This window comes from Rhinoraja longicauda, chromosome 11 (genome assembly GCF_053455715.1).
Source record: "Rhinoraja longicauda isolate Sanriku21f chromosome 11, sRhiLon1.1, whole genome shotgun sequence".
Lineage (NCBI taxonomy): Eukaryota > Metazoa > Chordata > Chondrichthyes > Rajiformes > Arhynchobatidae > Rhinoraja > Rhinoraja longicauda.
Window position 1 is genome coordinate 40132649 of NC_135963.1, and position 18898 is coordinate 40151546.

An 18898-nucleotide genomic window follows, 5' to 3' on the forward strand; every position below is an offset into this window, starting at 1 on the left:
ATTATGCAGCAGCTTCTTAAACAGATTAGCAACGGTCGATTAAACAGATTAAGGGGAGGGGTGGGTGGGTGGTGGGGTGGGGAGGGGAGACTGTAGATCTGCAGCAGCATATTTTCTTTTTATTAAACTGGGTTTGCCATCTCCATGGCGACGGGGCTAATAACACATGTTGGGCGAGCGGGGACTTTGTGAGGCTTCATTTTCCCTGTCGGTCTCCTGTAATTTAAATTGGGCTGACATTCAGCGGCGCGGGGGAGGGGCAGGTCATGGGGAGCTGGGAATCAGGGGACGGCCACATCGCACTCTGGAAGGCACGGTACACATGAGATGGGTGCTGGAGTAACACACGCACACACACGCACACACATACACGCACACGCACACACCCACACACACACACATGGACACACACATTCACACACACACACACCCACACACGCACATACACGCACACGCACACATCCACACACACACACATGGACACACACATTCACACACACGCGCACACACATGCACACACACAAACACACACTGCTTCTGATGCACAGCCGCAGGGAGACACAAGTTGTCCTGTTACATGGAGAGGGATGGAGAATTTCCATCCGACAGGAGTGTTCTCCATAACTAAACATGTACGGTATTTAACGCCGATACACTAGAACCATACAGTGCCAGATATGAGGATGGACCTTTCACCCAGCATATGCCTGTGTACAGTGTCTAACATGGCCCTTGCAGTTTCAGACAGGGGAATGGTTCCCTCACCCAGTGTACTGAATGTATGGAGGGTCTAACACACAGTGCCAGACAGGGCATGGTCCATGCACCCAGTGTACAGGGTCACTGCATATGTATAGTGTCTAACACTGATACGCACGGACTGTACAGTGCCAGACAGGGGAATGGACCTCTCATCCAGTATACTGCAAGTGTACAGGGTGTAACACAGATGAGCACCTGGGTTGTATAATGCTGGACAGGAGAGAGGTCTGCACTGTGGATGTGGAGGAGTGGGCATTGAGACACAGGTTGGTCTGTCTGAACCCGACAGGTATGACTTGTCCCCATTCCCCAGCGTCCCCTGGAGCAGGCACGGACACTGAGGCAAAGGTTAACTGCATCTTAGAATATGCTTGTTTTCTCTGTCCCCTATCTGCATTCAGATGTGTGTTATTTGTGCTTTGCCTAACTCGTGCATTTGATTAAAAAGCTGTGCAATATAATAGGAATAATAGACTCTGCATGGGGAACTAGAGAAACACGCACGGTCTCTGCAATCAGCGGCAAAGTAATAATTATGTCTGGGAAAATATTGATCTTCCCTGAACAATTTAACATCAATGACTGAGTCAATTATTGAAATGAACTGCCTGCAACCTAAAATCAAAAGCCATGGTCTACCTCTTTAATTAGAAAGGAAATGAAGCAATTTAATACCTGTGGCAAGGATGATAAAACTAATCTAGTAGCAGCCCTTGGAGATCCCACCCCAGAAGCCTGCACCCCATCCTGGAAGCCCGAGCTGACAGTGGAGCCACTGGCTCTGCAGTGATGTGTGTCCCAGTGCCAAGTCATAGAGTCAGAGTTTAATTTAAAGATACAGCGCAGAAACAGGCCATTTGGGCCACTGAGTCAGCATTGACCAGCGATCCCTGGACACTAGTATTATCCTACACTCTCGGGACAATTTACAATTTTTACCAAAGCCAATTAACCTACAAACCTGTACGTCTTTGGAATGTGGGATGAAACCGGAGAACGCGGAGAAAATCCACATGGTCACAGGGAGAGCGTATAAACTCCTTACAGACAGTACGCGCAGTCAGGATTGAGCCTGGATATCTGGCACTGTGAGGCGGCAACTCTACCACCGTGCCACTGTGCTGCAGTTGTACAGTGTGGAAACAGACCCTTCCACCCAACCTACCCACACCGACCAACATGTCCCATCTGCACCAGTCCCTCCTGCCTGCATTTGGCCCAACTCCCTCTAAACCTGTCCTATCCATGTTCCTGCGTAAATGTGGCTTAAACATTATGATGACAATGTTGCCAAGAGTTTGGCAGTGTGCTTTCTGTGGAATGAAGTGGGGTACATAAAACATAGAACAGGGGACAGAACAGCACAGGAACAGGCCCTTTGGCCCACAAAGTCTGTGCCGGACATGATGCCAGGATAAACTAATCTCATCTGCCTGCACGTGATCTGTACCCATCCAAACCCTGAGAATCCCTGTGTCTATCTAAACGCCTCCATTTGGCTGCTCTCTCTGGGCTACTCTGGAAAATAGTTTCGGACTTCCCAGCGTGAATCAAAACTGCACTGCCGACATGATCTTCAAGTCAAATCGGTAGTCAGGAAGGCAAATGCAATGCTAGCATTTAGTTTGAGAGGACTAGAATATAAAAACAGGTATGTAATTCTGAGGCTCTATAAGGCACTGGTTAGGCTGCATTTGGAGTATTGTGGGCTGTCTTGAGGACTGAGGAAGGATGTGCTGGCTCTGGAGAGGATCGAGAGGAGGTTGATGGGAATGATCCCAGGAGTGATTGGGTTAACATTTGATGAACGTTTAACCCCACTGGGCCTGTCCTCGCTGGAGTTTAGAAGGATGAACCTTACCGAACTGTGAAAGGCCTGGATAGAGTGGATGTGTTTCCATTAGTGGCAGAGTCCAGGACCAGATGCCATAGCATCAGAATAAAAGGCTGGTCCTTTAGAAAGTAGATGAGGAGGAATTTCTTTAGTCAGAGGGTGGTGAATCTGTGGAATTCATTGCCACAGACGGATGTGGAGCCAGGTCAATGGATATTTGTTAAGATGGAGATTGCCAGATTCTTGATTAGTAAGGGTGTCAGGGGTTATAGGGAGAAGGCAGGAGAATTGGGTTGAGACGGAAAGATAGATCAGCCATGATTGAATGGCGAAGCAGACTTGATTTTTAGATTTTTTTTTTAGATTTAGATTTAGAGATACAGCGCGGAAACAGGCCCTTCGGCCCACCAGGTCCGTGCCGCCCAGCGATCCCTGCACATTAACACTATCCTACACACACTAGGGACAATTTTTACATTTGCCCAGCCAATTAACCTACATACCTGTACGTCTTTGGAGTGTGGGAGGAAACCGAAGATCTCGGAGAAAACCCACGCAGGTCACGGGGAGAACGTACAAACTCCGTACAGACAGCACCTGTAGTCAGGATCGAACCTGAGTCTCCGGCGCTGCATTCGCTGTAAGGCAGCAACTCTACCGCTGCGCCACCGTGCCACCGTGCCACCGTGATGGGCTGAATGGTTTAATTCCGCTCCTATAACTTACGAACATGACCTTATGAACCCCAGCACAGCCCATCAACATTTCCAACCCAGGTAGGCACAAAATGCTGGAGTAACTCAGCGGGTCAGGCAGCATCTCTGGAGAGAAAAAATGGGTGACATTTCGGGTCAAGACCCTTCTTCAGACGGTCTCGACCCGGAACGTCACCCATTCCTTCTCTCCAGAGATGCTGCCTGACCCGCTGAGTTACTCCAGCATTTCGTGTCTACCTTCGATTTAAACCAGCATCTGCAGTTATTTTTCCTACACAACATTTGAAACCCCTCTTTAAGGAAGTTTCCAGGGCAGAGGGTTGTGCCGGTCAGAAGGGATGTATTGACAAGGCAAGGAGCTGTCTGGAAATCCTCCCTTGCAGGGGGCAGTGACTCTCTAGAACCGTCCACCCTGGAGGCTAGGTCACCCTGGAGGCTAGGCCACCCTGGAGGCTAGGCCACCCTGGAGGCTAGGCCACCCTGGAGGCTAGGTCACCCTGGAGGCTAGGCCACCCTGGAGGCTAGGCCACCCTGGAGGCTAGTCCACCCTGGAGGCTAGGTCAGACGGGGTTTAAAGAAGATAAACGCTGGACAGATCAGGAATTGAAGGCTATGGTTCAATGGTTCTGTGGTACTTTACTTAGCACATGTACTGAGGTACAGTGAGATTAATTTTTGCATACAGTTCAGCACAAATATCACTATACATAAGCACTTAGATACACCTTAGATAGGCATGTCAGGTGGAGTACAAGTGTAATAATAGTACACCGAGATAGTATATAGAGTCAGCAGATTAGGTGCCATTTTCAAGTCCCAGTTGTTATAGGTGTAGAGTTCTTAACCTGACTGTGAAGGCCCGTTGCCCTGGCAATGTTGCAGGGTTGGCCTGGCCAAGCGTGGCCATTGGCGTTATCCACTGCTGGTCCACCTCTCTGGGCCGCTGCAGGCCATGTCCAGTCCACGTACTAGGCCTCCTGGAGCGGCACCTGTTCCAGCCGAGCCCAGGTTGCTGCAGGGCCTCCAGCGGCCTGTTCCACCATTGAGGCACTGCACTCCCTCCCACCGCTGACTCCGACTCTCTCCTCTCCAGTCCATGGGGGCAAGCAGGGCCGGGCTCGGCGGCTTCCCACTCCGAAAGGATTCTGCAGCAGACGAGCAGGCCTGATGTTGGGTGCGGCACACTAAGGCGACCTTCTGCCGCATGGCACACCGGGGGTCATGGAGAACTGGCAGCCGTGAGGTTGCCTGGAAGAGATCGGCCATGGCAGGAGATGCTTGAGAGGCCAAATGGCCTACTCCTGCTCCTATTTCCTTACGTACTTGGTTAAACTAGGAGACGCCATCGCTAGTCATGATGCAATGCTGGACCAAGTTCCTGCAGGAGTAAGTATGGTACTCTTTACCCCTCACTGTTTGCTCAAAACCCCCTACGTCCGACAATCAGCCCAGCTAATGGCGGGACGGTGGCGCAGCGGTAGAGTTGCTGCCTTACAGCCCCACAGACCCGGGTTCAATCCCGACTGCATGTGCCGTCTGTACAAAGTTTGCACGTTCTCCCTGTGACCACGAGGGCTATCCCCAGGTGCTCTGGTTACCTCCAACGTTCCTACACGTTCAGGCTTGTAGGTTAATTGGTTTCTGTAAATTGTCTCTAGAGTATAGGATAGATCTAGTGTATCAGGTGATTGTTTGTCGGTGTGGACTTGATGGGCTGAAGGGCCTGTTTTCATGCTGTATCTCTAAAGTAAACTATACTAAAGCCTGTAACACCCCCACAGACCCTGATGGGTGCCCGCACTCCACGCTCCTCCCCGACCCCAACTCCTCAACCTGATCAGTGAAGCCCATACTCTTACCCCACCCCACCCGCACCAACCCCGGCTGCTTACCTGGTCCCAGTGGGCTCAAGCCCACCAACCTCCTCTTTCCCCTGGATATCTCCGCACCAGCTCTGGCCCCATGAGTTCTGTGGTGGGACCTTGATTGAAGGAACAGTGGGCGTTACCACTATCCAGCAGACCACTTCTCCCCTCTCCCATCGAGTGAAAGGTATAGAAGTGTGAATTCAGGGACAGTTTCTTCCCAGCTGTTATTAGGCTATCCTATCAACAACTACCTCTACCAATGAGCTGCCTCATTGGAGACCCTTGGACTATCTTTAATCGGACCTTACTGGCTTTATCTTGCACTAAATGTTATTTACGTTATTGCCTTTATCATGTATGTAGACACTGTGGATGGCCTGATTGTAATCATATATTGTCTTTCTGCGGCCTGGTTAGGACGCAACAAAAGTTTGTCATTAACGTGACAATAAACTAAACAAACCCACTGAGGTGCAGTAGGATTCCAATGCCAGTGAGCTAGACTGATACATCGATGCTACAGATGAACCTGGCTCTTATCCCACCACATCCCACCTCCTACTCAACATGAGCTGGAAGGCCGGCCGACATTTTACAGCCCACCGCTAGCCAAGGACGCGATGTTGCCTGTAAATCCCAGATAAGATCAGCACGGGACCGCAGCGTTTAGGAGCGCTGTCGCTAAGATGGAAACTTTTGGCTGAAAAGAAACATTCTCAGCAGTATTTTGGTCAATGTGCTTGAAGGCAACTGATGTGAGATTAGCTGCTATTGTTGGAGGTTTACCTCTCACTGCTGAACTAATCTCAAGTCTTAACTTAATGCTTCGTTATTGTGCACATTCCGCCCTCTAATCCCGCAATCATGTGGAGCATATGCTTCCCAAATCTGCTCCTGGTTGCTGCTTTCGACCAGGATACCTGCAGGATAAGACATTGTGACCGACAGTTGCCATTCTGATGAGTTGGGATAGCAACAGAGTACTGGCTGGGGGTGGGCATACAAGTTCTCAGTGTGACGTGCACTAACACTGGAGGAATACCAGGTCAGCACAGTGGCACAGCAGTAGAGTTGCTGCTTTAAAGCACCAGAGACCCAGGTTCACTCCTGACTATGGGTGACGTCTGTACGTTCACCCAGTCTACCACGTGAATTTTCTCAGGGTGCTCGTTTCCTCCTACACTCCAAAAACGTGCAGGTTTGTTGGCAAATTGGCATCTGTACATTGTCTCTAGCGTGCAGGCTAGAACTAGTGTACGTGTCATCGCTGGTCAGCATGGATTCGGTGGGCTGAAGGGCCTGATTTCACATTGTATCTCTAAAACTATCTCTGCAACTAAGCTCCAGACCGTTGGCCAAAGGGGCTGTTCTCGAGGTGTTCTATGTTCTATGTAAGACCACGTTTCTTCCTCTGGCAACTCATTCCAAATGAATTAGATCAGAGGCAGGTATTACAATATCAAAGTCAGAGTCATAAAGCGTGGAACAGGCCCTTCGGCCCAATTTGTCCACACCAACCAGCATGTCCCATCTACACAAGTCCCACTTACCTGCGTTTGGTCCATATCCCTCTAAACCTATCCTATGCATGTACTTGTCCAAACATTACTTAAATGTTGCAATAGTGCCTGCATCAATCATCTCTTCTGGCATCTCGTGCCATACACCCACCACCTTTTGTGTGAAAAAGCTATCTCTCAGGTTCCTATCAATTCGTTCTCCCCTCACCTTAAACCTTTACCTCCCCCCTCGACTCCATCCGAGGATCCCGACAGTCTTTCCAGGTGAGGCAGAGGTTCACTTGCACCTCCTCCAACCTCATCTACTGTATCCACTGTTCCAGGTGTCAACTTCCTGTACATCGGCGAGACCAAGCTCAGGCTCGGCGATCGTTTCGCTGAACACCTCCGCTCAGTCCATCTTTACCTACCTGATCTCCCGGTGGCTCAGCACTTTAACTCCCCCTCCCATTCCCAACCTGACCTTTCTGTCCTGGGCCTCCTCCATTGTCAGTGTGAGGCCCAGCGCAAATTGGAGGAACAGCACCTCATATTTTGCTTGAGTAGCTTACACCCTAGTGGTATGAACATTGACTTCTCTAACTTCAAATAGCCCTTGCTTTTGCTCTCTCTTCATCCCCTCCCCCTTCCCAGTTCTCCCACCAGTCTTCCTGTCTCTGACAATATTCTATCCTGTCCTGCCCACTCCCCTGACATCAGTCTGAAGAAGGGTCTTGACCCGAAACGTCACTCATTCCCTCTCTCCAGAGATGCTGCCTGTCCCGCTGAGTTATTCCAGCATTTTGTGTCTACCTTCGATTTAAACCAGCATCTGCAGTTCTTTCCTACACAAGGACAATTTACAATTTTACCGAAGGCAATTAACCTACAAACCTGTACGTTGTTGGAGTGTGGGAGGAAACCGGAGCACCCGGTGAAACCCCACGTGGTCACAGGAAGAACGTAGACCTCCGTACAGATAGCACCCATAGTCAGCATCGAACTGGGGTGTCTGGCGCTGTAAAGCAATAACTCCACCATTGCGCCACTGTGCCACCCATTCTCCCACTGAGATGGTAGAGCTGCCGCCTCACAGCTCCAGGGTTTCTCATCCAGAGTTCAATCTCTATGATGGTGCTGGATGTGTAGAGTTTGGATGTTCTCCTTGTGACAGTGTGGGTGTCTCCAGGGTGCTCCAGTTTGCACCCATGTCCCAAAGAAATTGTCCACTGTAAGTTGTTCCTTCTGCATATAAACTTGGGGGGGGGGGGATATTGAAGGAATCGAGGGAAAATCTAAATGGCATCAGTACAGGGTTAGTGTAAATGGGTGCTTGATAGTCAGTGCAAAGTCAATAGGGAACAGTCGAGTATGACTCGACTCACTGCTGCTCGCTATTACTAATCACACTGGAGACCCGCAGGACACTGAATATTTAATGCTGTTCTCTCTACAGTATCTGATTGTAGATATTTTGTTTTTAATTTGTTGTTGAGATGTAGCTATGGATATACCTTGATATACCTTGATGCCCCACCTATTCTCCCACTGAGGATTTTTATAGATATGCTTTGTAACTTCTCCTTACTAAACCAAATTGCGAAATTGCAGGTAAATGTAGATGGGTAGTGAGTCTCCGGGTTTTGCTCCAAGTGATGGTGAATTGGCTGCCTTTTGACACAATCCTGCCTGATTTTTCTCTGCATCAAATGTTGACCAGAGTGGCATTGGATCAGAATGCCAGATCTCCATGTAAATGCAGGGTCTTTGTGAGATGTGTCTGTGGCATTGTGCAGCTTGCTGGCTGGAACAAGGAAGTACTTGCTGTACAGAGCATGCAGCTTGCTGGCTGGAACAAGGATGTACTTGCTGTACGGAGCATGCAGCTTGCTGGCTGGAACAAGGATGTACTTGCTGTACAGAACAAGCAGCAAGTGCTCACCAGAACGGTTTCAGCGTCGGTAGGATTGTCGGTAGAGATTGATGGAACTTGGTTTAGTTTAGTTTTGAGATACAGCGTGGAAACAGGCCCTTTGACCCACCGTGTCGGCGCCGACCAGCGATCCTCGCACATTAACACTATTCTACACAAACTAGTGACAATCTTTACATTTACCAAGCCAATTAACCTACATATCTGTATGTTTTTGGAGTGTGGGAGGAAACTGAAGATCTCGCAGAAAACTTAAGCGGTCACAGGGAGAACGTACAAACTCCGTGCAGACAGCGCCCGTAGTCGGGATTGAACCCGGGTCACCGGCGCTGCAAGCGCTGTAAGGCAGCAACTCTACTGTTGCGCCACCGTGCCGCCCTATTCTCTGTTGTCATTATTGTCTTTGTAGACAACTCTGTTGTCTGAAGCTCAGAATGGTGAGAGGGAACTCTGTGAACGTCACAAAGTGCTTGACAGGGTGGATTAAGTTAGAACAAGGGATCACAGTTTTGGAATAAGGTTGGCCATAACTCCCTGTAAGTGGCACCACATTGATATTGATAAAGAAGGCGTATGGTATGCTTACCAGTCTGACCAGCCTTATCCAGTCTGAAGAAGGGTCTCAACCCTAAACGTCACCCATTCCTTCACTCCAGAGATGCTGCCTGTCCCGCTGAGTTACTCCAGCATTTTGTGTTTATCTTCTTGTATGGTATGCTTGCCTTGATCAGTCGGGGCATTGAGTACAAGAGTCAGGAAGTCATCATACAGCTTTATCGGACACTAGTTAGGCAGCATTTGGAGAATTGCGTTCTGTTCTGGTTGTCCCATTACTGGAATGATGCCTGGATTAAGGAGTATTCACGAAGGGGAGAGGTTGGATAGACTTGTTTTGTTTTCTCTGGAGGTTGAAGGGAGATCTAGTAGAAGCATATAAAATGATGAGAGACATAGATAGGGTAGACAGCCAGAACCTTTTCCCCCGGGATGGAAATATGGAATACTAGAGAGCATAGCTTTAAGGTGAGAGGAACAAAGTTTAAAGGGGATGTGCTGTGCATGTTTTTTTTTACTAGAGGTGGTGAGTGCGTGGAATGTGCTACTGGGTCCGGTATTGAGGCAGATACAAAAGTGGCATTTAAGAGAATTTTGACCCGCACATGGGTACGCAGAGAATGGATTATGTGCAGACAGAAAAGAGTTGGTCTTGGCATCATGTTAGGGACAGACATTGTGGGTCGTAGTGCCTGTTCCTGGAACGTACTGTTCTATGTTCTATGTTTTAGATCATATGCAGGCAGATGTACAGTTTAAACAGGCATTGTGGTCGTCACAGGCGCAGTGGGCCGAAGGGCCTTTTCCTGTCCTTTCCTGTTCTATGTTCTGTGGGTGGTGGGTGTATGGAACGAGCTGCCGGAGGCGGAAGTTGAGGCGGGTACTATTGCAAAGTTTAAGAAACATTTAGACAGGTACGTGGACAGGATTTGCCCTTTGGCCCACTGCGCCCTCCTCCAAATGGAGGCAGGTGGGACTCGTGTAGATGGGACATGTTGGTCAGTGTGGGCAAGTTGGGCCACTGGGCCTGTTTCCACGCTGTGTGACTCTATGACTCTGTCAGAAGGTAGAACAGGCTGAGCGAAGGATGGATTGTGGCCATGCCGGGAATGTAATCTCAGCCAATGCTCTTTGCTCCATTGCTCAACTGGCTCTTGTCCTTGGCTCCACAGGCTGTTTGCGGCCAAGTGCAGCGGCTGCGTGGAGACCATTGCCCCCACGGAGTTCGTCATGAGGGCCCAGAAGAGCGTTTACCACCTGCACTGCTTCTGCTGCTGTGTGTGCGAGAGGCAGCTCCGCAAGGGCGACGAGTTTGTGCTGAAGGAGGACCAGCTGCTCTGCAAGAGCGACTACGAGAAGGAACGGGAGCTGCTGAGCTTGGTCAGTCCGGCTGCCTCGGACTCAGGTAACCCACACCCACACGGTCCGCTCACCCCTCAGCCACCCAACCTGTGGCTGGGGGTGGTCTTTACACTTTAGAGGTACAGCGCGGAAACAGGCCCTTCGGCCCATCGAGTCCACACTGACCAGGGATCCCCGAACACCAGCACTATCCTGGAGACTAGGGACAATTTACAACTTTTACCAAAGCCAATTAACCTACAAGCCCTGTAGGTCTTTGGAGTGTGGGAGGAAACCAGAACACCCGGGGAAATTCACGCAGTCACAGGTAGAACATACAAACTCTGTACAGACACCATCCGTAATCAGGTTAAAACCCAAGTCTCTAACACTGTAAGGCAGCAACTCTATCGCTGCGCCACTGTGCCCCTGTGACCTTAAGTCACCACATGTTGGCCGGTGTGGGCAAGTTGGGTCGAAGGGCCTGTTTCCACACTGTATCACTCTATGACTCTCTCCACAGATGCTGCCTGACCAGCTGAGTGTTTTCAGCATTCTCTGTTTTCATTCCAAAGATGAAGACAAAGATTTGGTGCATCGAGTCCATACCAGCTCCCAGCAGAGTAATCCCATCAACCCCTTTGCCCCTTCTACCCCTGTAATTTATTACCTCTTCTGTGCCAGTAAAATGCTGCCTGATTCTGGTGCCAGGCCAATTTACAGTGGGCCATTTAACCAACCCTCATTGATTTACTCATTTATCTATGTATTCATTTATTTATCATTTTTTCTATCTATCTGTCTATCTTTTCTTTTCTTTCTTCCTTTCTCTCTTCCTTTCTCTCTCTCTTTCTCTCATTCTCTTTCTGAAAGGTTGCAGGCACTAACAGCGATCCCAGAAGTCAGGCACAGATCGCTTTCTGGTGACTCGGAGAAGCACACACAGGAATCTGCTGGTTCCATCGCTGGCATTGATGCACAATCTGCCTGCAAATTCCACTCAACATTTTTATTACTGGGACACATCCATCAGCTTGACAAATGGGCCGCCTCACCCTTGGAAGAAAGGCTTGCTCTATCCATGGTACTGTTGCATAACACGGAGGAGACATCATTATTGGCAGGAATTAACATGAAGATAGGCAGTGGCTGAAAAGAGATCTTAAAAAAAAGTATTTTGTGCTGACTTGGTTGTAATGGATATGGAAGAAATATTGATTCACAAGGATGTGGAATTCCTGCAGAACCTGCCCAATGGCCTATTGCAGTGTTTAGTTTAGTTTCGAGATACAGCGCAGAAACAGGCCTTAGGCCCACCGAGTTTCTGCCGACCAGCAATCCCCGTACACTAGCACTATCCTACGCACTAGGGACAATTTACAATTTACAGAAGCCAAATTAACCTACAAACCTATATTTCTTTGGATTGTTGGAGGAAACCGGAGCACCTGGAGAAAGCCCAGGCGGTTACAGGGAGGACATTGGAGGGAGGTCACTGTAAATTGTCCTGGCACCAGAACCAGGGGCCACAGTTTAAGAATAAGGGGTAGGCCATTTAGAACGGAGATGAGGAAAAACTTTTTCAGTCAGAGAGTTGTAAATCTGTGGAATTCTCTGCCTCAGAAGGCAGTGGAGACCAATTATCTGGATCCTTTCAAGAGAGAGCTAGAGTCAAGGGGTATGGGGAGGCAAGAATGGGGTACTGATTGTGAATGATCAGCCATGATCACGTTGCATGGCGGTGCTGGCTCGAAGGGCTGAATGGCCTACTCCTGCACCTATTGTCTATTGTCTATTGACATAAACACTCGGTACAGACAGCACACGTAGTCAGTATTGAACCCGGGACTCTGGCGCTGTAAGGCAGCAACTCTACTGCTGCGCCACCATGCTGCCCCCATGTGGTGTCGCAAGACACTGCAGTGGTTGGTTTCATTGGACCTTGTTATCAATCCAATGACATCTTTCACCCTCCATTAAGTAAATTGCATCTAAACCTGCTCATTGACTCTGAACGTACAGCAAGTCCTGATAACCCATGGGCTTGGGTTCCCTAACACAACTTAATATAAACCGTATCATTCCTGTTTCAGATCCTCAAACAGTAAGCCAGCCAGCAACACCTTCAGCCTCACCACTGAAGGAGAACTTAGAGGTCCTCTGAATCTGGCCTCCGACACGTCCCTGTTGTTGATGAACAGCTGTGGCTTCAACTTCCTTTGGGATGTCCTGCTCTTTCCTAAAGCTGCCCTTTGACAAAGCATTTGGCCACCGCCTAGGTTTTTGTACCTGCTTTTGCGTGACAATTATCGGGCTTTGCGGTGAAGGGTGGCACAGTGGCACAGCTGGTAGGGCCACTGCTCACTGTGCCAGAGATCCGGGTTCAATCCTGACCTTGGGTGCTGTTTGTGCCTGTTCACCACGTGATCTCCTGCAACATCCCCAAAACCTGCAGGTTTGAAGGTTTATTGGCTGCTGTAAAATTGCCCCAAATGTGTAGCGAGTGAATGAAAAATTGGGATAACACAGAACTAGTATAAACGGGTGATAAGTGTTTGGCATCGACTTGGTGGGCTGAAGGGCCTGTTTCCGTGCTGTATCTCTAAACTGAACTAAGACCCCCGAAGAGTTTGAAGGACTCTCCAAGCTCTAGCAAGAAAATAAGATATCTCTTGCCATTTGAATGAATGAATGAATAAGTTTATTGGCCAAGTATGTGCAGATACAAGGAATGTGCCTTGGTGCTCCGCTCACAAATGACAACACAAACATACAGTTAACAATTAAGAATAAAGCATAACCACATCAAAACAATAAGGATACAACATTACGGTCTAAACATGTGGGTGAAAATAAACCAGAGCAAAAAAGAGACTACAGACTTTGGTTATTGAGTAGAACTACTACTTGTGGAAAAAAAGCTGTTTTTATGTCTTTATGAAATTTTCTTTACGAAAGGCTGAAATTTCCACAGTTGATGAGACTTACAGACACCAGTCCTACACCTGACTGACACAGATCAGTGTACTGTGGTGATGGGGTTGGGGTGTTGAGGCAAGGTTGTATATGTGTGCACGTGTGTGTGCATGTGTATGTGTGCATGTGTATGTGTGTATGTGTGTGTGCGTGTGTGTGCGTGTATGTGTGTGTGTGTGTGCGCGTGTGTGCTTATGCGTGGTAGAATCTGGAAGGAGTCGATGGGAATGTCGGGAGAATAAAATGGGATGAGCGTAAAGAGGTGCTCGCTGCCTGGCACGGATATAACGGGCCGAAGGGCTTGTTCCCGTGCTGCACGGCTCCAAGAGCCGCCTGTTGTGTGTGTGACCAGGAGCTTGAATGAGGATCGCTGCTGGCATATTGTGTGTGCAGCGCAGTGGGACGGGCATACCGAAAGGGCACGCTGAGAACGAGAGGATCTTGCAGACAGTGCTGTCGACTCAGTGAGCTGCACCAACAGCCCCCTCGCACCCCTCACTGCTAAAAGCCAAGTGAAGAGCCACACATTTCTTTTAATTCTTTCCTCCCATCTTTTCTGATTCAAACGAAGCAGAATATCAGAGGGTTTAATAGTGCGAGAGAGTGCTCCTCAAAGCCACTTTTTATGAGAATGTAAGAGATGAGAGGTAGCTCTCTTGAGACCCATATGCCACCTCTAATCCTGCAGTCTAAGATTTAATCATTGCATTCACCCAGTATGAAGAGACAATCCTGGGTAAACAAAGGACGACCAGGAGGAGTACAATTTCCAATTAAAGATCACTAATGCTCCCACTCCTTCTTAGTGATGTCTGTGAACCAAGGTCTTTATTAATTTTGGAGAGCGGGGTCGAGAGTTAGTCAATGGTGTCTTGTGCTGGTTTCCCTTTTTTACGAAGGATTGACTAACCTCAGCGAGTGCTTCAGCGGACCCTAGAATGGGGACCTTCCAAAGACAACTTAATTAATGTTTGCGTTCCTTTGCATCAATAGAATCAATGCTATACACACAGCTGGTCCCCTATTTAGACCAATACAAGGGCATGTCTCACACACACACACACACACACACCAAGCACACAAACACACACATGAGGAATAGCCCCGACTCTGTTTATCTGCTTCGAAACCCACTCCTCTGCACTTCCCCCACCATCCCTACACAAACCATGAATCCTGTGCCGCAGATTGGATTCAGGGGCAGAACAGATAACGTTTGAGGTTGAAGGAGGGGATGAATCAATTTAGAGCTGGCATGAAGTGTTGTTATTTTTTGTTGTTTCGCCCGGCTTTCTGAGGCAGGTGACTGAGGCCTGGTGTGCAGAGTGACTGAGGCCTGGTGTGCAGAGTGACTGAGGCCTGGTGTGCAGAGTGACTGAGGCCTGGTGTGCAGAGTGACTGAGGCCTGGTGTGCAGAGTGACCGAGGCCTGGTGTGCAGAGTGACTGAGGCCTGGTGTGCAGAGTGACTGAGGCTTGGTGTGCAGAGTGACTGAGGCCTGGTGTGCAGAGTGACCGAGGCCTGGTGTGCAGAGTGACCGAGGCCTGGTGTGCAGAGTGACTGAGGCCTGGTGTGCAGAGTGACTGAGGCCTGGTGTGCAGAGTGACTGAGGCCTGGTGTGCAGAGTGACCGAGGCCTGGTGTGCAGAGTGACCGAGGCCTGGTGTGCAGAGTGACTGAGGCCTGGTGTGCAGAGTGACTGAGGCCTGGTGTGCAGAGTGACTGAGGCCTGGTGTGCAGAGTGACTGAGGCCTGGTGTGCAGAGTGACTGAGGCCTGGTGTGCAGAGTGACCTGGAGTCTTCCGGAGTTTCTGCCCAAGTAGTTGCTGTTTGGTAGCTGGCCTTACCCTCAATGCTGGATACCCGCAGGTCATTTGATAATTGGAGTGGATTACTGAACAACACCGGAGCAGAAGTAGGCTACTCGGCCCCTCAAGCCTACCTTGCTTAGAAGAGGACAGCTCAGATCACCCATGATTAAATTAAATTACAGGACAGGTTTGAAGGACCTGACGGCTTATTCCTGCTCATTTCATGTGGTTCTCGTGTTCAGTGCACTGTGCAGCCCATCCAAGGTCGTTGTACATTAATAGGTTATAGGCACAGACAGGCCATTAAGGCAGGTAATACCGCAACGTTTAAAATACATTTAGATTGGTATGTGGATAGGACAGGTTTAGAGGGATATGGGCCAAACGCAGACAGGTGGGACTAGTGTAGATGGGACATGTTGGTCGGTGTGGGCAAGTTGGGTCGAAAGGCCTGTTTCCTAGCTGTGTGACTGTGACTCCATGTCTGCTACCTGACGTGACATGCCAACACACATCCCCAACCCTGCAGTCTGCCGCGGAGCAAGCACCATCACACCAACTCTGTTAGACATTAGTTAGGGACTGAGGGCGTAGTAGATCAAACAGCAAAGTGGTGGAGGAACTCGGAGAGTCAGGCAGCATCTGTGGAGGGAAATATTCAGAATAGGTTTCAGGTTGGGATCCTCCTTCAGTTCGAGTGGATTTTATTTTGGGGGCTGGAGGAGGAAAGGAGGTGAGCTGGCGATGGATAGAAATAAAACCCGCGAGCCGGAAAACTGCAGCAAACGTCAGAGTGTAGAAACAAAGAACAGCAGATGCTGGTTTATACCAAAGATGGACACAAAGTGCTGGAGCAACTCAAAGGGTCAGGCAGCATCTCTGGAGAAAAAGGATAGGTGACATTTTGGTTTGGGACCCTTCAGGGTTCTGACGAAGGGCCTGACCTGAAACGCCGCCCATCCTTTTTCTCCAGAGATGTTGCCTGACCCGCTGAGTTACTCCAGCACTTTGTGTCGATCTTCAGGAAGAGTCAGTGCCCGGGGTAAGTCGGTTAGTGCAATGTAGTTGGCAGCAGACCCAGTTACATTGCCAGGAATATGATATATCAAGGGTTTTATTTTCCCAGCCTTGCTTTGATTTCAACATGTTTTGTCGTGGCTTCCTTTCATCTGGGGACCTGAGCTGTCAGGGTGTGAGGTGATTAATGACAGGGTGGGGACTGTGCATCTACACTCCACGCAGGCTGGGAGGAGTCAAACCGCTGCAAGTGGTTCTCCAAAGCAATTCACCCCTCGCTTTGCAGACAGCGCTGCTCAAATTAAATAGTTATCCGCAGTTTTCAAATCAGCCTTTGAATGTACAACCGCGCGCTCTTCAAAGAATCAACGCACTTAAAACTCATTGAGTTCCAGGGGGGAGCCAGGCATAAATCTCCTTTTGATTTATGATGTGCCACAACTTCTCACATGTTCTCCTTCCTCTCCTGAAGGCACACATTCTCGCTGGGAGACAGATTCACCGGCTTCCAATTTGACAATCAAAGCAGTGGTGCATCTTGTTCAGCACCTTTAATGTAGAACAACACCCCGAGGCACTTTGCAGATGGGAAAGCAGAAAGACATCAGACACTGTACCAAAGTGGAAGATATCAGTGAGTGAGAGGCACTCTGAGCCACTCCCGCACAGCTGGAACTGCTTGTTTGGATCAGACTTTAGAAAAGAGGAAAAGTCCATTTAGGTAGCAACCTTCACAGCCTCAGAATCTCATACGTGCCAGGGGAAAAAACCAATCAGATAATCCACAGGAAATGGAGGCACGAGGAACTGCAGGTGCCGGTTTACAAAAAAAGACACAAAGTGCTGGAGTAACTCAGCGGGTCAGGCAGCGAACATGGATTGGTGATATTTTAGGTCAGGACCCTTTTTCAGATTGAGAAGGTCTGAGAGGGTGAACGTGCACTTATGACCAGAACGTCACATTTGGACTTTACACTTTGGACGTACAACATGGAAACAGGCCTTCAGCCCACCGAATCTGCAATGACCAGCGATCACCCCGTACACTAACACTATTCTACACACTAGGAACAATTTACATTAATTTTGGCAAAGTCAATTAACCTACAAACCTGTACGTCTTTGGAGTGTGGGAGGAAACTGGAGCACCTGGAGAAAACCCACGCAGTCACAGGGAGAACGTGCAAACTCCATACAGACAGCACCCGTAGTCAAGATGGAATCTGGGCTCTGGCGCTGTATGGCAGCAACGCTACCGCTGTGCCACCATGCCGCCCATTTGAAAGATGCATGTTGAACAGGAGCTTAGCTGGAAAAAAAATCCATACTTTATTTCAAAATGCCATCTAAAAATAAGAGAGAATACAATTATAATGGGGTCCGATGGTGCCAAAACCCCTCAGTGTTACTTTACGAATGTCAGCACAAACAAAGCTGTAGGATAGTTAATGGAATAGTTTGGGACTTTCTGAGCTTCGCATCGGCTGGGCACATCAAATTGGGAAAGGTTGTATGGAGGATAAATCTCATTAAGTACAATCAGGCTATTTTTCTGCAGCATACTTCCCCAAACCAACGAGGGAAACAATTATTTTGACCTTGTGCAGCAAGACACAAATAATTAGTAATTGGATCGTAAGAGATTCTCAAATGAGTGAATCCTGTCCACTGTTTGAGAGAGACATAATTTAGTTTGTAACTAATGGCTTGAAAATTGATAATGCCATTTATAAATGTACCAGGGGCCAATTGCATGAGAAAGATTGGAAAATTTGTCCATGGACAGACTGTAAGAAAATGCTACAAGTTGCAATACACGTATATTCTGTTGAGAAATAAAAACCTATAAAAAATATGATTGACAATAAACAATAGACAATAGGTGCAGGAGGAGGCCATTCGGCCCTTCGAACCTTCGATCATTCAATGTGATCATGGCTGATCATTCTCAATCAATACCCCGTTCCTGCCTTCTCCCTATACCCCCTGACTCTGCTATCCTTAAGAGCTCTATCTAGCTCTCTCTTGAATGCATTCAGAGAATTGGCCTCCACTGCCTTCTGAGGCAGAATTCCACAGATTCACAACTCTCTGACTGAAAAAGTTTTTCCTCATCTCCGTTCTAAATGGCCTACCCCTATTCTTAAACAGTGGCCCCTGGTTCTGGACTCCCCCAACATTGGGAACATGTTTCCTGCCTCTAACGGGAATTGATCTGTGGGGAATAAAGGATTGTGAGGGGAGTGTCAGAATTAGTTTTAATGGCACACAAACCCCACATGGTCTCACCTCCAACTCCCTGTTAAATGAAGGTCTAAGCTAGATTTCATGCCCATTTCCTCCTGCTATTGAAGAGGGTTCAAAGGAGCCCGCCTCGAGTTTAGTTTAGTTTAGTTTAGTTTAGAGATACAGCGTGGAAACGCGCCCTTCAGCCCACTGGGTCTGCGCTGACCTGCGATCCCCGCACACTAACACTATCCCACACACACGAGGGAGAATTTACAATTATACCAAGCCAATTAACCTACAAACCTGTACGTCTTTGGAGTGTGGGAGGAAACCGGAGATCCTGGAGAAAAGCCACGCAG

At 48.6% G+C, this 18898-nt stretch overlaps 1 protein-coding gene across 1 annotated transcript in view; it reads left to right on the forward strand.

Moving 5' to 3' along the window:
• Positions 1 to 18898, forward strand: part of LOC144598118 (LIM homeobox transcription factor 1-alpha-like) — a 218908-nt gene that overhangs the window by 182198 nt on the left and 17812 nt on the right. Inside the window, exon 4 of the mRNA XM_078408007.1 lies at positions 10340 to 10572. Coding sequence (XP_078264133.1) covers positions 10340 to 10572 — 233 coding nt within the window. The remainder of the gene's footprint in view (positions 1 to 10339; positions 10573 to 18898) is intronic.